Source organism: Peromyscus leucopus, chromosome 7, assembly GCF_004664715.2.
Source record: "Peromyscus leucopus breed LL Stock chromosome 7, UCI_PerLeu_2.1, whole genome shotgun sequence".
In the NCBI taxonomy this organism is placed as follows: domain Eukaryota; kingdom Metazoa; phylum Chordata; class Mammalia; order Rodentia; family Cricetidae; genus Peromyscus; species Peromyscus leucopus.
Window position 1 is genome coordinate 107998688 of NC_051069.1, and position 22833 is coordinate 108021520.

Here is a 22833-nt window from a genome sequence, read left to right on the forward strand (position 1 = left end):
GATCTGTGGGTAGGTAGATCCTACCAAGGTGAGCCCTGTGGCTTAGCTGGCGCCTCCAGAACAGTTTAGCTGGCGAATGGAGAGCCTGGCTGGTTACCACAGGCCTTATGGCAGGACATCACAGGATCTGGCTCCCCCACCGTCACATGCTGAAGTCGACGCCATCGAACCCGCCTCTGGCCTTGGCCTAGCTCCTTTCTTCTCCCCATCTGCTTCCTGTGCCCCTTCTGGCCTCTCCGGAGAGCACTGCCCCCATGAGTCATTGACACAGAGTCCCCTCCCCTACCTCTCCTTCTGGGGAACAGAACCTTAAGATAGAAGAATCAGAAGGACTGGCTTCCGTGGAGAAAGGAGCGCCCCCCATCTGCCCCCACCCAGCCTCACTCCTATCTCAGCTGGCTGCAGAAGGCTGGTCTAGGCTCAGGCCCTGGATGGGATGCCAGAGCCTGGCTATGTGGCCTTTTCCCCCTTCCTTGGGTGAGTCGCCATGCCCATATCTGGACCTCTTGCTTTTTCACTTCTGAGGTTTGTAGCAGAAAACGGCTGGGTCGCAGGAGAGGGAGAGCTGGTTGTTTGGAGTGGCCAGAGGGTTGGGGCTCTGTCTTGTGGTCCCCATGCTCTTGGGGCTACACCAGGCAGGGCCTTGCAGACACAGAGCTGTCTAAGGAGCAGCTGGCCGTCAGGCAGAAGAGTTCTCAGGATCCTTCTGCAGGAGGGAGGAAGCCCCTCCCCTCTTCCCTCTCTTCTTTCTGAGACACGGTCTCATGCAGCTCAGGCGGCCTTGAATTCACTGCACAGCTGCTGTTGACCCTGAACTTCTGATCCTCCTGCCTCCAGCTGTGGGTCACCACCACACCCAGTTTGTTCAGTGCTGAGGATCAAACCCAGGGCTTTGTGAGTGTTAGGTGAGCATTCTACCAGCCCAGCTACATGCCCAGTCTGGAAGAAGTCCTTCCCCTGGAAACATCCTAGCATTTTTCTCTCTTCCTCTTCCGGGGCACACATCTGGAAGGAGGAAGCCACAAAGCTCCGAGTAATCTCACACTGCCTCCCGAGGCTTTGCATTCTGAATTCTCCTACTCCACATGATGTCAAGTGTTAGACCGTCCAGGGAGGGGGCTGTGACCTGCAGTCAGGACACAGTCCGCCAGGGACTGGTGCTCCAGGACCACCCATGACTGGTGATGATGGTGGAGCATCCTAGGGCCTTTCTTATGGGACCAAAGTCACAAGCATTGGGCTGTGGAGTGAGGTCAGATACAGGACAATGAATGGTACCCAGCACTCTCTTTGAACACATGACTTCCCTTCCACATGCTTGAAGCAAGTGAGGCTGAGCAGTGTGGCTAGCCATGACACAGGTCCCTGGGCTTGGGTGCCCAAAACTCAGATGTGTAGAGGAGCCGGGCAGGTCATACATGCGATTAGGAGGGTGGTGGTACAGCAAACCAGAAAGCTCCAGCCTGAGGCTGGGGGATGGCTACCACTTGTCTACATCATGGTAGCACCACTCTTCAGTTTTCATGTGAAACAAGAGATGTAGATTTTATTTTTTTAAAACAGAAAAGCTCCCAAGTGTGTTGTGGAATATTAGTTAGAGATATGTTACATTCTTTTATGCTGAGGAATATTTGTTTAATGATGCAAAGATGTGTTGCATTCTTTTGTGCTGCATTTGTTTAACTCTGTGAAGCTGTGTTACTGTGCCTGCCTAAAACACCTGATTGGTCTAATAAAGAGCTGAATGACCAATAGATAGGCAGGAGAGAGAAACAGGCGGGGCTGCCAGGCAGAGAGAATAAATAGAAGGAGGAATCTAGGGAAGGGAGCAAGGGATGAGAAAAGGAGGAGAGGAGAAGGCCAAGGCCAGCCACCCAGCCACCCAGCCAGCCACGGAGAGTAAGAAGGAAAGAAAGATATATAGAATAAAGAAAGGTAAAAAATCCAGAGGCAAAATGTAGTTAAAGAGAAACAGAAGAAAGAGAAACTTAATTCTAATAAATTGTTAGAAAAGCTGGCTAGAAACAAGCCAAGTTAAGGCCGGGCATTATAAGTAAGAATAAGTCTCCATGTATTTATTTGGGAGCTGGGTGGTGGGCCCTCAAAGAGTAAAATAAGCCAACTACACAAGTAGGTGGTAGTTAATTCAGAGCAAAGCCTTCTTGTGGCCACAGAAAATCCTGGTGACAGGCTGGCCACCCCCCTCCCCTTTCACTTTTGCAGGGACGAGGCAGCAGGTGACTGATACAGCCAGGACTGTGCTGAGAGATCCATCAAGTCCTCACAGGACAAACGCTCGCCAAATGGTAGAAGAACACAAGAACACAGCGTGGGGGAGGGCGAACATGGAACTGCAGGCTTAGTCCTGCCTCAGAGTTCTGAGCTGCTTGGTTCCACAATTTTCTTGTGGCCTTGGGGCGGGCACCATCTCTCCCTGTCAGGGCACTGGTTCCCCATCCTCCTCTGCAATGGGTCTCCATGCTGTCTGTGACACTGGTTGTGGTTCCCCTTAGCAAATGTCGGGACTGTGCGGTGGCCTCATGGCCTGGCTCCGGCCCCAGCAGCAGACCCCAGTTACCTCACTGCTCCCCGGGGCCCGGGGATCCGCTTTCGGCTCTTGCTGCCAGTCTGCCTGAGACGTACTGGCCTCAGCTTCAGAGGATGCGGTCTCTGACACCTGGCTCCAGGCCCTGGGCTCCTGAGGGGGCTCTTGGCCACCAGACACAACCTGGGATTCCTGCTGAAAAGATCTCATGAGCAGAGCCTAAACCCAGGCAGAGGGCCTCCAGGGCTGTGGCTTTGTGGGTTTCAGCCTCTGCCCACCTCTTCCTGGCCTCTTCATGAACCTGTATCTACTGAAGACCTCTTCATCAGCTGATGTGAGTCAGTAAGTGAGAGGTTCTTCATGAGTATGGGCAAAGGACACAGAGCCAAAGCTCAGCATAAACCTCTCCAATTCAGACTCCCTGAAAGAGCATAGCTGAACCATGATGCCCCACGAGTGCTACTAACTCTACTGAGAAGGATGTGCTGACTTCTCAAGTCCATGAGATACTTCAGTTTGACTGCACTGATTCCCACAAGTCACACCCACACACACACCCAAACACACACACACACACGCACACGCACACACACACACACACACACACACACACACACACACACACACGCTGGTCCCAAGGGTAAAGGGAAGAGGAGGAACAGCCAGAATTCTGCTCCAGTACAGGAAATAGTGGAAGCTGTGGTCCTGGTACCCCCACCTTCCCACCCTCAACCACAACAGCCACAGCTCTATAACTTGGCTCCAAGGGCCACGGCTGGACTCTGCAGTCATCGGAGGCAGGAGGCAGAACCAAGCCTAGTTCTCCTGGACCAGGCCCACCTAGTGCCAGCTGAGGAATCGGCCAGGAAGGGCCACTGGGCATGCTTGACCTAGAGACCTAAGGAGCAGCCATAGCGCCCAGCTCAGGTCAAGGGAAACCTGAGGGGCAGACACTCTTTGTTTGGGCCAGACTCTGGTCCCAAGTGTTAAAAATAACAGGTTGGGAGATAAGATAATGCTGTCCCTGACACCTCCATCTCAGGGATGCTTATTTTTAAATCTCAGAATTAGCCTCAGGCATGGGAGGAGGGGAGGGGACAGTTGTGAGGTCACCAAGGCATAGCCCTCTCTCACCCAGACACTTGTCCCTGCTGGTCCTGGTGCCAGACAACAGTTGGGGAGATAGAGGCATTCATGAAGAATGCCTATTCATGTCTCACTTTCTCTGTCTGTACAGTTCGCTGGGGATGGATGGATGGGTAACAGCTGGACTTGGCACCTTTCTGAGAGACCAGCTGTTACGGGGCTGGCCTGTCTTCTCCCCACTGTACCACTGCTGAAGCAGTCTGGTTGAGGCTAGTAGCTGTGTTCTGGACCCTGCACAAGGAGGTGGCTGCCCCATCAGGACAAGGGCTTACCTGTTTGCTGGATTCTTCCTCGGTGCCAAGGCTGTCCTCTCCATCCTCCTCCTGGTCGTCAGTATCTGACTCGGCCATGGCGATGGGCACACACACTGGCTCCGTATCCTCAGGGGTGCCCTGGCCGGGCCGCCTGTCTTCCTCAAATCGTGTTTCCTTGCGGGCTGGGGGCGCCTTCTCCACCTCTGGGGGTGGCGGGGACCTGGGGGTGGTAATACAGCTGGGCAGCTGGCTGTGGGTGGCAAGAGCCACCGGCTTCTTAGGTCGCCTCCGCAGGAGCCCGCAGCAGAAGTCCCAGGTGGTCCGCTTGACGAAGCGCAGGCCCCGCTGGATGCGGGCCAGGGCCAGCTGGAGGTTGTTCATCTCCCCATCCTCGTCAGGGGCGGTGAGGTTGTCTGCACTGAAGGAGCTCAGCAGCAAGGCCAGGAAGAGGTTCAAGACCTGTTGAGGCAATGGGTCAAGTTCACCCAGGCCCTGATCGTGGAGGGGAAGCTGAGGCCTTAGGAGACTCTGAATACTGCTGACGACCAGAAGCACAGAGCCCTGGGCTCTCACTACCCCTCTCCTTCTCTTGCATATGGAAGCTTCATCTGCAAAAGGTCCAGACAACCAGAATGAAAACTTTCAGATCCAGGTCCCTTGTATTTTAGCTCAGGGTCAAGAAGAGAGCCGCAGATGGAGACAGTTAGGGGCTTGCTCCAGGTCACACAGGGAGACTGGGAAGAGCCTTAACCAGGCACCAGCAGCCTCAACACGGGCCTCCCTATCCCTTCCCAGTCCCCTCCTGCCTTTGGACTAATGGGCAGGTGGGACACAGGGGATGGGTGGGCCCAGGGATCCCTCCCGGGAAGTGGGGAGTCAGAGACAAGGCAAAGGGGGCCCCCAAAGAAACTACTCCCATTTCTAAGGGCCTTGAAAGGGCTGGTGAGTCTGTGGGCAAAAGAGAAGTGATTAGCTTTGGCTCCCCACAGAGCGGACTATCTGCTCAGCATGCGTGGCTGCTGACAGAGCACTCATCTGCCCGTGTCTTAAGATGGTCACGGCACCTTTCCAGGTGAGGGTCACAGGAAAGGAGCAGAGAGGGGACATGGTGGAAAGGAGTAAGGAAGGCGGGCGTGCTCGGACACCTCAGACCCGCTGTTGGTGTGTGACATCCCGGAGTCATGGGACAAGGTGTACTGCCTCGCCCGGGGGGACGAGGACGTGGCAGTGGAGCTGTGAGGATCCCCTGGCACCTTCTCTGTCTCCAGGAAGGAGTTCGGCTGAACGGCCCTTTAGGGTGGCCAGACACATCTCTGAGCCCTGCTCCCACTTCTCTCAAACTGCTCAGGGATGCACCCTGCCACAGGGACTCCATATCTGCCATTAAACTGGGGTGAGCATTCTGAAGAGGGCCAGGCCTCAGTAAGAAGCCTTTGATTAAAAAAAAAAGAAAGAAAGAAAGAAAAAGAAAAAAGCAGCATGTATTCCCCAGCTAGCAAAAGCTAAAGGTGCTTCCGTGCCGACTCTGTGGAGAAGTGACCGCTTCTGACACCTGGCCACTTTTTTCACGTCCTCACCAAGGACGAGGGATTCAGTATTAATCAAAACTGCTGTTGATGTTGACTTCAACCTGGCCCCTGGCCTCTGCTCCTTTGCCCACTGAGGGTTCATCCCTCACCCATGCCTCCTCCCTAAGAGTCCTGGGTCCAAGCTCCAGGCAACCAGGAGGCCCTGTCCACCCACTCAGCACCCAAGGGCCTTCCATCTTCAGGAGCTCATTCTTGCAGGGCTTCCCCGTCAATCACGCGTGGCCCTAGCCTTGCCTGATCACTCCCCATTTCAGTAGCAAGCTTGCTTCCACCCACGTGGCTGGCCCCAGCAGCGGCCCAGTTCCCGAGGCAGTAGCGTGGGAAGCAGTAGCTTCCCTCCTCCAGAGCCTCTAATCTTCTGTCCCCAGGCAGATCCGCTCAGAAATGGCAGGGCTCTGGTGAGGGGCGGCTCAGCCGGGCATCAGGCAGGCTGAGTGCTGGCATCAGGTGAGTGCTGGGCACATTTGCCTTCTTTTTGGAACACGAAAGTCTGGCAGCCCCTGGAGCCAGGCAGGGACTAGATGAGGCTCTGCCCCAAGGGGAGGCTGCTTTGAGGGGGCCTCTGACACTGTGCACTGACTCCTCCCTGGGCTCTGGGCTTTACTCTGAGGACAAGGGGGTGGACAATCTGTTGGGTTCCGGCTTGGCCCGGCTGAGGCACACGGATAGTGAAAACAGGCAGGTTTGGGGAACGGCTTTGTAACCCATCGTTCTCAGCCCACAGCAGGCTGGAAAGTGGATCCAAACCTCCCTATGTGCTGGTGTGACACTGTGCTGTCCATGGGGGACATGGCATTCACAGTGGACCACTCAAGTGTTGGCCCTGTGTTGGCTACCTATGTATCCAATAAAGTGGTTCTTGTCCTGAGCCAATGAGTCACTTTAACCTCGTCTCTTCTGGGCTGGAGACCTCCCTTAACTTCCCTAGCTGGGGAGGAAGGACACCCATGGACTCTTCCTTAGGGGTACTGATCAGTTATTTCTGGCTGAGGGTTATTTCTCTACACCTCTCAAGTTCATGAACACCACCTGCATCTGGGCTAGGCCATGCTTCCCTCTGTATACCCACCAACAACCGGCATAATGTTTGGCATGTCAGAAATACTTAGCAAGTCTTTGTTACTCTGAGCAGAGAACCAAGTAGTAATTCACTGGTAATGGGGGACAAGTCAACAAACGAATGAATTAAAAACAAGCAAGTAACGAATGCACTTGTAGATGAGTGTGCAGATGAATGAGCAAACTGCAAAGAAGGATGGATGAGTAGAAGGATGAGTGAGTCAATGGCTAAGTCAACAGCTTGTTGGATGGATAAATTAGGTGGATAGGAATGGTGAATGTGGGATGTATGGGGAGGTTGATGGATGGGGTGAATGAATGAGTGGAGGGCAGAGAAGAGAGTAAATGAATGGGGATGAATGGGTGGGTGGGTATATGAACAGACATGAATGTGTATGTGTGAATGGAAAGGTGGTAGACAGATGAGTGAATGAGTAGATGTGACTAACGGATGAATGACTGGTGAATGAATGAACACATGGATGGGAGGACTGGTAACTAAGTAGACAGACTGATGAAAAGGTGGGTGGTGAATGGATGACCAAGTGAATAGATGGCTGGATAGGTGAGCATATTGATGAGTAGATAGATGAGACAATGAATGGGTAAATGGGTAGGCATGCCTATGATAGTTGCATAAGTGGATGGGAAAATGTGTGCACAGGTGCATGAATGGATAGTAGAGTAGAAAGGGAAAGATAGGTAAATGAGCAGATGAATGAAGGGTAGGCAAACCAGAGGCTTATGGGAAGGTGGATGGTTTGATAGACAGCTAGGTGACTGGCTAGAGAGAAGGAAATGGAGGTAAATGGATGGGTAGGTGGGTGAGTGTGCATTATGAAGCCCTTGGCGGACTCACCACAAGGTTGCCAATGACCATGACAAGCAGGAAGACGAGCAAGCACAGTGACTGCCCGGACACCTCCATGCAGTCCCACATGGTCTCAATCCACTCTCCACAGAGGATGCGGAAGATGATGAGGAAGGCGTGGAAGAAGTCCATCATGTGCCAACGGGGTAGGAGGCCAGAGTCGCTGATGCGGTGCCTCAGCTCCGAGTAGTTCTTGCCAAAGAGCTGCATGCCCACCACAGCAAAGATGAACACGATGATGGCCAGCACCAGCGTCAGGTTGCCCAGGGCCCCCACGGAGTTCCCAATGATCTTGATGAGTGTGTTCAGGGTGGGCCAGGATTTGGCCAGCTTGAAGACCCGCAGCTGAGAGAGGAGGGAGGGGGTGCCTCTGTAACGGGTCTGGGTCATGGATGCTGTTATGTCCCCAGCTCCTGCCTGAAAGCCCTGGGAGGTCGGGGATTACTGCTGATTTTTGGCACAGTCTTTGGACAGCCTCCTGAGCTCCAGGCCATCTCTTCTCTGCCCCCACACTTCCCCACTCACACTTCCAAGGGCTGCCCTGTGGATTCTTCCAGCCTGGGGTGCCCTTCCTCCATCGAACTCTCCAGCCATCTGACTCACAGCCACCTTTCTTGCCTCTCAGTCATCACAGAGAAAGATGATGGGTGCTTCATATTTATTGGGCACCCAGTGTGTCGCAGGCCTGTGCTTAGGAGGGACTGACTTAATCTGACTTTCTGATAACCACACAAGGTTGGCATAGTCACCACCCTCCTTTGGTCCTTAAAGGTAAAGTGACTTCTGTGAGTTCCTTGGCTTATAAGAACGGGGTCAGCATTAGAACCTATAGACTGGACTTTCCATCCCCACTGGAGCTGCAAGTTCCTCTTCCAGGAAGCCTTCCCTGGCCACACCACCAGGCCCAGAAGGACCTCAGGTATTCTAAGCACCAAACATGATCCACAGACAGAAAATTCAGTGACATCTGCAACCCACTGAATCTGCCTCTGCAGTTTAGCAAGACCTAGGTAATTTAAGCACTTCCAAGTTAAAAAAAAAAAAAAGCCATTTCAGTAGGCAACGCTCAGAGTGAGCCACCCACAGATCTGGCCATGCCTGTTAACTTGCCACATGACCCCACTCCTGAATCCTGTACATGCATCTGTCAGTTGTCTCCCATGCTGCCCACCTCCACCTGATTACCCCCACCCCACCCTTCCACCCCCACCCCCGCACACTGGGCCAGGCACCCAGAGACACTCAACAAATGTCTTGCCATCACCAGAGCAGGACAGAGCAAAGCAAGAGTATTTGGATAATGGCTACAGAGGTGGTGTTCCCAGCCCCCGCTCCTCCCCTCTGCAGTGGCCAGGCACGTACCAGGCGGAAGGAACGCAGCACAGACAGGTTGCCCATGCGGGACAGCCCCAGCTCCATGAGACTAAGGATGACGATAATGCTGTCAAAGATGTTCCAGCCCTGCTGGAAGTAGTAGTAGGGGTCAAGGGCAATGATCTTGAAGGTCATCTCTGCTGTGAAGATCCCTGTGAAGACCTGAAGGGAGAGCAGGAGTCAGCGGGTCCCCAAGCGTGGGCTGGAGACCCTGCCAGCAAGCACCCTGCTTCGTGATTCTTGTCCTGCCAGTGTCTCCCCCAGGCCTCTGGGCTCCTCGCCAGGCTCATCAACTCACAAACAGCCCGCATTCATCATGGGCTCTGCAGACATGACGTCTAATGGCCACCTGCAGGGGAAGCTGGGGCAGCTACAGCATCCTCACAACACTCCAGGAGCTCAGGGCCTTGCTTCTGCCTTTCACCAGGTTTCCCAAGCTTTCTCTCATCTACAAGCCAACTGTAATAGCAACAAGCCACTGCTTCCCCGGGGGCTGGCAATGTGCAGGCGTTGCTCTAGGGTACTTGTGGGTTTAGTGCGTGTGTGCGTGTGTGTGTGTGTGTGTGTGTGTGTGTGTGTGCGCATGTGTGTGTGTGTGTGGGGGGTTATGTGGTATACACACGTGTGGAGGTCTGAGAAGAACATCGGGTATCCTAATCTATTGCTCTTACACCCTTGAGACCAGGTCTTTCACTGAACCTGGAGCTAGGTCGGCTCTCAGCCATCCCCAGCCATCCTCAGCCATCCCCAGCCATCCTCAGCCATCCCCAGCCATCCTCAGCCATCCCCAGCCATCCTCCTGTCTCTGCCACTCACATGACTAGGGTTATAGGTGCATGTGGCCACACCAGCTTAACATTTCTTTTTTCAGACAAGATCCTCGCTATTTAGCCTTGGTGGCCCAGAACTCTCTATACAGGTTGGCCTTGAACTTGTAGAGATCCGCCTGCCTCTGCCTCCTGAGTGCCAGGATTAGAGGCGTGCACCATTAAGCCAGGTTATGCCTGGCTTTTCATGTGGGTCCTGGGTATTTGAACTCAGGTCCTTGGCCTTGCAGAACAAGCACTCTTACCCACCCAGCCAACTATGTGTATTTTAAAAAACTCATCCAAAAACCCGACCATGCCTGAGCCACATGTGAGAAACAAAAAAAACTAAAACTAAATTAAAAAACATTTTTTTTTTAATCTCCTGGTTTTTGAGTGTGAACTTCCTTGGTGGCAGTGTCACATTGCAATGTCCAAGGCTGGATGTGCTCTCCAGGGCATTCCTGAGGGACAGAGGCTGGCTTCCCTGGGTTTGCTGACTCGTGACTACATGGCCTGACACCGGCCTATGGAGTCTGATACACAGGAGCCTGTGGTGTTGGTGGGCAGCCGTGACACAGCCCAAGGCTCTGAAGGATGCCAGGCTGACAGGGTATGGTCTCCAGAGGAGGGTATGTCTGCTGAGGTCATAGTTGTGAAGTCAGGGTCCATAGGAGCTAGCTTGGCCATGGTGAGGAGATGGTGACTAGCCTGAGAGACCTCAGCGGGCTTCTGGAAGGGAAGTGGTAGAGAGAGCCCTGGGAACTGTACCAGGCGTCAAGACAGGAGCGAAAGGCACACACTGGGGTCAGCCGTCAGCAGGGAGCCCGTCTGGCCTGAGTACCCTCAGGGAACTCTGCCCAAAGCAGAGGCCAGCATGGCTTTCCCTCTGTTCGGACGGGGCTCTGAGGAGGTGGACCACGGGGACCTTGCCACAGACCAGCCCCAGCCTCACTGCCCAGAAAGAATTGTTTCCCAGAGGGGGCCTCAACATCCTCCAGGCTCCACCCAAATATATGGCCTGCCCTCTGACCCACCACCAGCACATAAGCCTGTTTCAGTTTCTCCATCACAGACCCCAACTCCTCGAGGCCTCCTCATCGCTCTACTCACCCACCCACAAGACTCACTCCCTTCAGGCCTGTTCCAAAGCCACCGAGTCCCTGGTGCTTCCTGACCTGTGTAATAGGCCCCTCAAGCACATCCCTTGGTCCCTCCCCCTCGCAGCATAAGCACCATCTGGGCACATGTATCACGTCTTCTCTCTCTGGAATAAGCGGCAATTAGATTTTTGACCCGCAGGCTACCATGTCCCCCATCTGGCACCACTAAGCTCCTTTCCACGTCTTGTGGAACCTTATATGCCCAGTCTTAGTTCTCACTCAGCTGTCCTCAGACCCTCCCCATAAAGCACTCAACTTCCCTAAGAGCCTCTAGGAGGGCCACTGGCTGCCCCCTTCCTTCAGCAATAGGTTTGGACTTCCCTAGGACCTGCCTGGGCACACAAGAATGGGTGCTTTTCTAAGGTCTCTCTGATGGGCTCCTGAGTGTTAGTCCTCAGTTCAGGGAGCAGTACCCAGTAAAGGCTCTTGTTCCCCACTTTACCCAAGTTCCTGGCTGTCTGGCTAGCAAGATAACTGAGAAGAAAAAGACCAAAGGGGCGTTTAAGACCAAAAACAAAGGATCCTTTGGGGGATCGGCAACATCTGTTGAACTCTGTTAAATACTCAATCTGGGGAACCCCAGACCTACTGAATATTCCTTCTGACTAGATACTGTTTGGGTGCACAGGTTGGCTATCCTTTGTATACCCTGGAAACACCCAGAAAGCCTTGAAATGGGAGAGGCCTGATCCTGCCCTAGAGACCTTGGGCTGGAGGGCAGCTCAGATACAGGGGCTTAAAAAAAGCGTTATTTTTAATTACGTGCCTATGTGTAGGCATGTGCTTGTAAGTGTAGGTGCCCATGGAGGCCAGAAGAGGGCATTGGCTCCTCTGGAGCTGGAGTTACAGGCTATTGTGAGCCACTGGAGATGGGTGATGGTAATTAAACTCCAGTCCTCTGCAAGAGCAGCAAACATTCTTAACCCGAGAGCCATGTCTACAGCTCCATACAGGGGCTTTTTAATACTTCCCAGGTGACTCTGGCTAAACTTGAGAAATGCCTGAAATCTGGCCTCAGACCTTCTCTTGTCCAGGGTCACACCAAGCATGCTGAAGCCACGAGAGTAGAGCTGATGTATATGATGTGCACAGTAACACAGAATGACAACCAGATGTGCGGTACAAAGAAAGCTCTGTGCTCTGTGATCTTAGCCCAGCCTCTCCACCCGAGTGGGCCCATATAGGAAATGGGACAAAGATATCCAAGAGTTAGGTTAAGGAGTGTGAAGCAGATGCTCATGTGGAGCACCGAGAGCACCATGGTTACCGTCAGCAGCATGTACCCCACTCCTGAGTGGGGCTGAGAGCGCCAGACCCAGACAAGGGCTACTTCAGACCTGAAAAGCCCTGGATGTTCGGTGGGTTCTGAGTATGGCCTCTCACGTCCCCTGACTCCTCAGCAGGGGGCTTCCCTATCAGTGCTGATGGAGACATCCCAGCAACTGTGAGACTTCTGGGGAAACTTAAGCAGTGAGTTTGGGGTTTGAAGAGATGATTCTACTGTTAAAAGCACAGGCTGCTCTTCTAGAGTACCAAGTTCAATTCCCAGGACCCAAATGGTAGCTCGTAACGGGATGTAACAGCAGGTCAGAGAATAAGATGCTCTCTTGTGGCCTCCTTGGGAACTGCACACACGTGGTGCACATACAGGCAAAACATACACAATTAAAAAACTTTTTTAAAAAAAGGGGGTTTCTGGGGGCTGGAGAGATGGCTCAGAGGTTAAGAGCACTGACTGCTCTTCCAGAGGTCCTGAGTTCAATTCCCAGCACTCACATGGTGGCTCCCAACCATCTGTAATGAGATCTGGCACCCTCTTCTGTATACATAATAAATAAATAAATTTTTTTAAAAAAAGGGGGTTTCTTTGAGACAGGGTTTCACACAGCCCAGGCCAGTCTTGAACTTGACCTCTCTCCTGAGACTACACGATTCACACTGTAAACCTGAACTTAACATGTGACACTGTGGCCTCTTTCCATGCTAATTAAACACAATTTACAGTGTCCTTTTCTATTATTATTATTATTATTATTGTTGTTGTTGTTGTTATATCTGTGATATATTCTATGTCAGAAATATGCCATACTAGTTTAACCAATTCTCCATGACAATTTTCTTTGTTAAAAAAAACCTGTCATAATAAATAGCATTTTGCAGACATATTGTTCAATTCCTTTCATAAGGTAGAGTTTTAGAAATGGAAGTATCTATGACCATTGTTAGGGATTCTGATGTGGCTAGCTGTCCTTAGAGACAGGTTTTAACCAACTCCATGAGCGGTGTGTGACATCTGTCTCCCTCTACCTGCTAATCCTGTTTCTGTTCCCAGCACACAGCTGTTTTATCAGCCATTCCTTTATTCTCATATTTCTTCTTTTGCCAAATTGCTGTTCAGAGCCTTTGCTGATGGTCCTATTACAGTGTTTGTTTATTTTTGAATTGTCCTTTTTAGATTACAGATGTTACCTCCCAGTCTGCTATATGGACTGCTGTGATTTCCCTGGCTTGTCATTTATTTTTTATTTTTTAAGTTAAGAAATAATTTGAGTTGAGCATGATGGTGCATGCCTATAATCCCAGAACTGAGGGGTGGGGCAGGAAAATCAGGAGTTCAAGGTCATTCTCAGACATGTAGTGAGTTCAAGGCCAGCCTGGGCTACATGAGACCCTGCCTCAAACAAAACAAAACAGTAGCATCTTTCCTACTGGCTTCCAATGCTGTTGTACTCATTCTCACAAGAGTAGGAGTAAAGCCTGGACTGCAGTTTGCCATCTGCTGTGGTGGGCACTCCTGCAGTGTTTCTCCTAAGTTCTACCATTTGATCCTCACAGCGGCTTTATGTGATATATAATATTTATCATTCTCATTGTATAAATAAGAAAACAGACATACAGAGGTTAAGCCATGGACCCAAATGACGCTCCCACTGTGGTTTTGCCTGCCATCTACCACCACAGGTAACTCACAAAGCCACCACCCACAGTGCTACAGTCACTCCAAGTCAATCACCACCCTAAATGTGATGTGTTTTGGCTCTCATGTTCTTACATATTAAATGCATGGTAACAATATATCATATATGTGTATTATATTAAACTTCATGCAAATGGTTTGTGTGAAAGTGTTCTTTCTCTCAAGTTTATGAATTTATATATATATTATACATACTGTGTACAATGTTTTATTGTATGAAGGAGATGGAATTTATTTACCTTCCCCATCACCTTGTTTTTTTTTGAGACAGGATCTCTCTATGTAGCCCTGGCTGTCCTGGAACTCACTTGTAGACCAGGCTGGCCTCAAACTCACAGAGATCCACCTGGCTCTGCCTCCTGAGTGCTGGGATTAAAGGCGTGCACCACCATGTCCAATTTTATTCACTTATCACTTGAGTTCTTTTTCTCTGTTTTGAGATATGGTCTCACTGACCTCATACTCGCTGTCCTCTCTTCCGTCTCCTGAGTGCTGGGGCTACAGTGTGAACCACCATGCTTGGCTACACCTATTCAGTTTTTAGTGGATAGACATTTAAGCTCATTTTCACTTTCCCTGTAACAAGAACTGTGAAGAGCTTCCTTGTACATGTTAACTTTTTCTTTTAAGATTTATTTTTATTAAGTGTATGATGTATATGTGTCTCTTAGTGTATAGCATGTGTATGCAGTAACCATGGAGATTGGAAGTGGGTGTCAGATCTCCTGGAGCTAGACTTACAGGTGGTGGTCAGCTGCCTGATGTGGGTGCTGGGAACCGAACTCGGGTCCTCTGGACACCTGCAGGTGCTCTTAACCACTGAGCCATTTCTCCAGGCCCCAATGTGAGACTTTCCTAAGAATATATAAATATATATTGTTGAGTTGTAGGGAGTTCATGTCTGTGATTTATCAGACAGTGTAAACTGTTTCCCAGGATAGATGTCTCAAAACTACACTCCAAGAATTGACATCCCAACGTGTCACATTCTTGCTACCCACAGAACATAATTTTTGATTCTTTTGTGGGTGGGAAATATCACATTAATGACGCTTCAGTTTTTATTTCTCGGTATTTCTCTTCATATTTGTAATCACCTGATTCACCTGTCAGCGTCTCTGTCCATGTTGTGATCTTCCCCACTGTCCTAGCGAGTTATAAATGTCAACCTGACACAACCTGGAGTTACCAGAGAAGGGAGTCTCAACGGGGTTGTATAGCTCAGACTGGCCTGTGGGCATGCCTGTGAGGAACAGTCTTGACTGTTAGGGATGTTTAGGCAGTAAGAAAGCCAGCTGAGCTTGAGCCTGTGGGAGCCATCTAGCAGTGTTCCTCCACGGTCCCCTTCTTCAGGTCCCTGTTCTGACTTCTCTCAACAATGGACAGCGACTTGGAGTGTAAGCTAGACAAACCCTTTCCTCCTTGTGGTGGATTGAAAGAGAAACGTCCCCTGTAGGCTCATGTATTTACAGTTTGGTCTTCAGTTTGTGGGGTTGTTGGCAGAGGTTACAGAGCCGTTAGGTGGGGCCTTGTTGGAGGGAATCCAGCACGGGGGCAGGCTTCGTCTGGTTCACTTATGTATCTCAGCTTCCCGCCCCTGCTGCCAGGACCCGCAGCTCACAGGAACCGTCAGCCAAAATAAACTCTCCCTTAAGCTGCTCTGGCCACAGTGTTTCATCACGGCAACAGAAAGGTAACTAACACTCCCCAAGTTGCTTTTGGTTGGAATGGTTTCCTCAGCAACAGAATAAAATCAGGACAGATGTCAACTGTCCTTTTCCTTACGATATGTAAGGGTGTGTGCCTGACATCTGCGTCCTAGAAGATGTGTGTGATCAAGCCAGTGTCTGCTGTGCACTAGTGACTTTGCTTGGTTTACAGTATTTTATACACACACACACACACACACACACACACACACACACACACACACACACACAGCCTTTTTTGAGACAGGGTTTCTTTGTGAAACAGCCCTGGCTGTCCTGGAACTTGCTCTGTAAACCAGACTGGCCTTGAACTCAGAGATCCACCTGCCTCTGCCTCCCAAGTGCTGGGATTAAAAGCATGCTCTACTACTGCCCAGCTAGTATTATAAATTTTAATGCAAGTATAGCAAGCAATCTTCTTCCATGTTCTCAACTTTAAAAACTTTTTTTGATTATAATTAAATGTTAAAGTCAGTTCCTCAGCATCTAGCTGGTGAGTACGGCATCAGGTAGGGGTCTAACTTAAGTTTCCTCCACAAAGAGCAACCACTGTTCCCAATATCATCTGTGGAACAGGTCATCCTTTGCTTATTGATTTATGAACTGTCTCCAATAGGATTGCTTTATTCCTAATATTTCAGCCTTACATCACTGATCTCATTTATAGATTCCACATTTTAAAATTTTATTTACTTATTTTTATTTTATTTGCATTGGTGCTTTGCCTGCATGTCTGTCTGTCTCTGTGAGTGTGTCAGATCTTGGAGTTACAGACAGTTGTGAGCTGCCATGTGGGTGCTGGGAATTGAACCTGGATTCTCTGAAAAGCAGTCAGTGCTCTTAACCACTGAGCCATCTTTCCAACCTTCCCCCATGTTTTTGGTTTTATAATATATCTTAGTATATGGTAGAAAAAAATGTCACTTTATTCTTTTTTCAAGTTTGTTTGTTTGTTTGTTTAGTGTGTGTGTGTGTGTGTGTGTGTGTGTGTGTGTGTGTGTGTTGTTTGTGTGCATGCAGGTGCCCACAGAGGTCAGAAGAAGGAGTCAGACTGCCTGAAACTGGAGCTTCTGACAGTAGTGGGAATTGAACTCAGGACCTCTGGAAGAGCAGCCAGTGCTCTTAACCACTGAGCCATCTCTCCAGCCTCAGCCCAACCTGCTGTGTTTTTAATTCTTTCGTGGTGGGAGGCTTTTCAAACCATTTTCTCCAAGATGTTGCCTTTGATTATGAAATGGGCTGAACAGATTAATCCCCCAGTCCTCTCCTTTATGGAATCTGCTTTTGGAGGCATGCTTGGAGAGTCTGTTTCCCGCTAAGGTTACCTACCTATGCTTATGTTGGTGATTCTGTTTCTTTACATTAATATCTAAGTCACCTGGACTATATTAAATTCAAGAAAAGCAAAGCCTTTCATAGTAGCAATAAAGCTATCCAAACAGTACAAAATGCAGCTGTTACCAATACCCGAGTGGCAGGTTTAGCTCAACTGTCACTTAATCACAAGCTGACAGTTCAGCAAAGCCACCAAGACTCTTCATCACATCCAAATGCTGCCCAGTCCCACCCAGGAAAAAACTAAGCTTCACTCAAACCCCACAATGACCATCTGATGATCCCTCAACAGCCAAAGATGCACCCCCAGACTCCTCATGCTGAGGTGTACCAAAAACAACCCGATACCCCCAGCCGCACCACAAGACTCTGCATGCTAAGATGTACCTCTCCTACGATTCGCAAGAAAGAAAGTACAAGAATAGCCAAATAGGCTCGGATGATTGGAAAATGTTGAAAAAAATTTGCAAATGACCGCTTAAGGTTCTGGATTTGTAAAGCAGTTACGGAAGAAAATACCCACAGTTTGCAGTGTGTGTGAGGTCACCTGCTTGTGTGAGCCACCCAAGCAGCTGGGCCAGGTCTGCTGTGGGACAGGCCTGAGACCCAGCTAAGGGCCTCCCCACTGGTCGGGGCAATGATCCCCAGGGACTCTGGCCAGTCCTGCTGAGGACCTCTGGAGGGGAGCTGGCTGTGTCCAAGTGTCAGGATATAGTAGGTGCGTGTCAAGTTCTACTCCCACCATGCCACCCTTCCTGCCTCAGTTTCTCCATCTGTATAGTGAAGAGGCAGAACTTGATGTGGTTTCAAGAAAACTGTCCGAAGGAACCCAGACATCTTGACTTCTGGGTCAGCTTCTTTAATAACAAGCACAGCCCTCATCTATGTTGAGGGCTTGTTGTTCATGAATCTGGAGGAAAACACGTTATAGACATCATCTTATTCAGCCTCATTAGCTTCCTATGAGGCTCATATTGTCTCATTCTTGCATTTATTAAATTCAGCAAATACTTATCGTGCCAACTACCAGGATTAGTTAGTAAGGGCTGAGTCAGAATTCAAATCTGGTTCTGTACATCCTTGATTGACTCACTATATTCAGTTATCAGTCCGTTCATCTACCTACTGACCCAGCCACCATCTATCCACCCAGCCACCATCTATCCACCCAGCCACTGACCCAGCCACCATCTATCCACCCATCCACTGACCCAGCCACCATCTATCCACCCAGCCACTGGCCCAGCCACCATCTATCCACCCATCCACTGGCCCAGCCACCATCTGTCCACCCATCCACTGGCCCAGCCACCATCTATCCACCCATCCACTGGCCCAGCCACCATCTGTCCACCCATCCACTGGCCCAGCCACCATCTGTCCACCCATCCACTGGCCCAGCCACCATCTGTCCACCCATCCACTGGCCCAGCCACCATCTATCCACCCATCCACTGGCCCAGCCACCATCTGTCCACCCATCCACTGGCCCAGCCACCATCTGTCCACCCATCCACTGGCCCAGCCACCATCTATCCACCCATCCACTGGCCCAGCCACCATCTATCCACCCATTCACTGGCCCAGCCACCATCTGTTCACCCACCCACTCATTTCTTCCTTTTCCTATTTAAATATCCACCCACCCACCCATCCCTGTCTCCCACTCTGCTGCTCTCTAGTCATCCACTTATCACCTACATATCCAACTATCTTTCTCTACCTCCTATTTAATTTTCCATGCCCATCTCTCATTCCACCATCTCTAATCATCTGTTCATCTTTCTGTCCTTCCTTTCCTCTCTCCCTATTTAATTATCCATCTGTCCTTCCTTTCAGTCTTACTTCTAATTGTCCATATGTCTGTCCGTCCGTCCATCCATCCATCCATCCATCCATCCATCCATCCATCCATCCATCATTTCTCACTACTTCTTCCAATAACCCATTCATCTCTCTCTTCTTCCCTCCTTCCCCTACCTAGGCACTCGCCCTCCCTTTTCCCCATTCAACAACATGGATGCTCATCTGTACAACTCCCTGCCATACAAGAACAGCCCCACCCTTCATGCACTTCCCCGTCCGTCTACTCACCATTAAGTCTCAAGTCCCCACACACTTCAGATGCCCTCACTCACTCACTCACTCACTCACTCACTCACTCACTCACGTTTTGTAGCATTCGAGCACAGTGACAGCTCAAACCCTAGTCTCCCACTGCAAATCTACACACCTTTGCTCCCCAAAACTTGACTTTGGAACTTCCTCCTCCAAGATCTCTTCCACGACTCACACCTTCAAAAGCCCCTGTGATGTTCAGAATCCCCTCCCCATGTAAGCGATACCCTTCAGGGATGCTCATTTACGAGTCAACGACATGTGGTCCTTACCAGGTTTCCAACCTGCAGCATCTCCTCAAACTCGACGGTCATGTTGTAGTGCTCCAGAGCCATGAAGAGTGTGTTGAGCACAATGCACATGGTGATAGTGAGGTCAGCAAATGGGTCCATGACCACGAACTTCACCTTCTGCTTGATGGACATCCAGAGTGGGCAGCACTCCCAGATGAGGTAGCGCTGGGCAAAGCGGTTCCAGCATGGTGGACACTTACGGTGGGACTCCTCCAATTCTGAGGACAGCCAGGAAGTTAACTGGGTTTGTTGACCAAGTTGACTGCATCTGGTGGCATTCTAGAAGGATCTCGGGACTCGCATGGGGGAGATGGCAGGGTGGTAAATGACAGTGGTACAATGAGGGAGGGCCAGAGAAATGGGTGGCCTGTGTCTCAGCTCTGTACTCTGGAAATGTGGGAGGAAATGGCTGCACGGATAAGAAACTGCGATGGATCTGGGAGGTGGTGGCACACACCCTTAATCCCAGCACTCGGGAGGCAGAGCCAGGCAGATCTCTGTGAGTTCGAGGCCAGCCTGGGCTACAGAGTGAGTTCCAGGAAAGAAAGGTGCCAAAGCTACACAGAGAAACCCTGTCTCAAAAAAAAAAAAAAAAAAAAAAAAAAAAACAAAAACAAAAAAAAAAACAAAAAAAACCCAAAAAACAGAAAACTAAGATGGACATGGGGAAATGAGGACAGGACAGATTAGGATTAATGTAGATTCATGTAAGATGACCATATCTCCCATGGATATGAGCAGGCTCAGAGCAGAACAGGCTGCTAGGTCAAGAAGCAGAATAGCCAAGTTCTGATATGAGGGTACACAGGACAGAGCGGGTGGGGTGCTGGGACAGGCTGTGAAACACAAGCATATACCCGGGGCGGGGTGACATGAAATGGGGCACCCAGTTTGTCCTGGAAGGTGTGTGGAGTTGCCTAGGGTGGGGCCAGCTGAGATGGATGCAGGATTGTTTTAATAGTGTAAGTGGATATGGGATTGGCTGAGAACAGGCTAAACCAGGGAGGGCGTGCAGGAGATAGGGTGGTTCTAGACAGACTGGGGTACGCTTAGGAGAGGGCTGGGTGAGATGGAGAAGGGTCTGGGAACACCTAGGAAACGGGGAGCAGAACCAGAGAAGAGCCCAAAGAACAGGCGAGAACATCCACTGCCAGAAGAGACGCCTTGGGGAGGTATGGGGTTCAAGGATGGGGGAAGACAGAAGAGATACCTAGGGGAGGTATGGGGTTCAAGGGTAGGGACAGACAGAAGAGACATCTGGGGGAGGTCCAGGGTCCGAGGGTGGGGGCAGACAGAAGACGCTGAGGCTGGAATGGAGTTAAGGCTGGGAAAGTGGGGATGTTTAGAGAACACCAGGACACTGACCTTCCAGGGCGCTAGTGAGGACGCTGACAGCACTGAGTGCCCGCTGCCGTGCGCCAGGCTCCTCAAAACCATCTGCACATGGAGCCTGCGGGGTCAGCATCTGGGGCCCACCTGGCTCCTCTGATGGCGTGGTCTGTGAGCAACCAGGAGACATGCATCAGCCTGGGAGGGCGCTCAGGCTGGGGACAACTCAGGAAGGCAGAGTGGAAGTCTTGCTTTTGTGTTTTGTTCTTTTCATTTTAAAATTGCATTTACTTATTTATTTATTGACTTATTTGTGTGGGTGTTTGCACACAGGGCGGTCGGAGGACAAAGAGCAGGAGTCAGTTCGTTCCTTCTGCCAGTGGGTCTTGAGGACTGGGCTCAGGCCGTAAAGGCTGGTAACTATTACCTTTACCTGTTTAACCATCTACTATCCCCCCCCCCTTTTTTTTTGAGACAGGGTCTCACATAGCCCAGGCTGGCCTTGAACTTGACACATAGCTGAGGATGTCCTTGAACTCCTTGATCCTTCTGCCCTTATCTCCCAAGTGCTGCTGGGGTTGCAGGTGTCTACCTCACGTCTAGTTCATGCTGTGCTGGGGATGAAACCCGGGGCTTCGTGCACGCTAGGCGAGCACGCTAACCACTGTCACCAAGGATGGAGGGCTTGATGGGACACCGAACGCAGGACTTGGAGAACCAACCCTGCTCCAGCTAACAACTCCCCGATCCTTGTTCCTCTTGCCTACCATCATCTCCTTCCGTGTTCTCAGTGTACATATGCCATACGGGCCCTTCCAGGGCCAGAGGCTGCCACATATTTGAGCACACGCACACATGATCTTAATTAAAGCTCTCTATAGCTAAAGGCAGAAAGAGGCTGAAAAAAAAACAAAACACCTAACGTACTCTAGGATGACATTCACAGAAACACAAAAACAGCAGGCTGATGCTGGTGGCAGGCCATGTCACCTGCAGGAAGTGTGGCTCTACCGACTTAGGAAATTTTAATTTTTAATGATTATTATTTATTTTACATGTATAAGTGTTTTGCCCGCATGTATATGCCTGTGCACCATGTGGGTGCCTGGTGCCCATGAACATTAGAAGAGGACATTGGGTGCCCCGGAACTGGAGTTACAGAGAGCTGTGAGCCTCCGCGTGGTTTCTGGGAATCCACATGGTATGCTGGTCCCTTGGAAGAGCAGTCATAACCACGGAGCCATCTCTTCGGCTGCTACCTACACATTTTTAAAGGGTCCTGAGAATCCCTGTCTTGTAATCTACCTTCATAAATACTTTCACATGCCCACCAAAACTGCAGAGAAATGATGTACACTGCGGCACTGTTCCTAACACCAAAACAAAACAACCAGCCAACAGGAAGATTATTAAAATCAGTCATGGCCACCGCCCAACCCTGAACTCTGATACAGACAACAATGAGAAGCCGACCTGGGCACACGCCCATGGGAACATCTCCAAGACAGAGAGTTAGATGTAAAAACAAGACAAAGATCTGGGGTATATGCCCAACCGTTAAAAAGTGCTGGTACTTGTGGAACTGGGCAGAGCGGAAAGGGACAGGCAGGTCCCTGTTCACGTTTTGGACTTTCCTGGGTTGCCTTCAATAACCACTTGCAGGTAGAGACTGGACGCAGGACTCTGGGCTGTCTGGTGGCAGCAGCTGGCAGGCAGGCACTCTCTGGGCTGAACCAGAGAGGGCTCCTCCTGCTCCCCCATGCCGCTGGAGCCCTCTGTACCCCACGCAGGGCTCTGTTTGCAGACCAGAACTGGGCTCGCTGGGGACGGCCAGGAGTGGGAAGGCACTCCCAGGGGCTTCTGCCTGCTAATCTCTTTGACTTTTCAAATGTCTCCATCTTGGTCGCTAATTCCTTTAACCTTACAAACGACTCCGTCTTGGCCTGCTAATCCCTTTAAAGTTACAAATGGGCCCTGCAGAAGTGAGAATGGGGGAAGTCAGAGTTCCCGGTAATGAAGTGTGTGAACTTGGATTCCTCCCGACATGTGCAGTACAATGAGGTGATTTGCTCCCTAATGGGATTAGGAAATTCTATTAGTGATCCTGGCCGCGGAGCTCTGCCTGCCTGAGGCTGGGGCTCCAGAGCCGGCCTGCCTGCTCAGGGCTCCTGGAAGCCAGATACCCACCCTCCAGGTGATGGGCCCTGAAGGACACAGATGGCTCTGAGCCCCTCTGGGCCTTGAAGTTCCCCTCCTTCACTTCCT

General features: G+C 50.6%; 1 protein-coding gene across 1 annotated transcript in view; it reads right to left on the reverse strand.

Annotated features, from left to right (window-relative positions):
• The window catches only part of Scn5a (sodium voltage-gated channel alpha subunit 5), an 81984-nt gene that overhangs the window by 29312 nt on the left and 29839 nt on the right, over nucleotides 1-22833 (reverse strand). The window contains 6 exon segments of the mRNA XM_028856395.1: nucleotides 2579-2740; nucleotides 3964-4404; nucleotides 7453-7809; nucleotides 8827-9000; nucleotides 19219-19457; nucleotides 20605-20737. Coding sequence (XP_028712228.1) covers nucleotides 2579-2740; nucleotides 3964-4404; nucleotides 7453-7809; nucleotides 8827-9000; nucleotides 19219-19457; nucleotides 20605-20737 — 1506 coding nt within the window.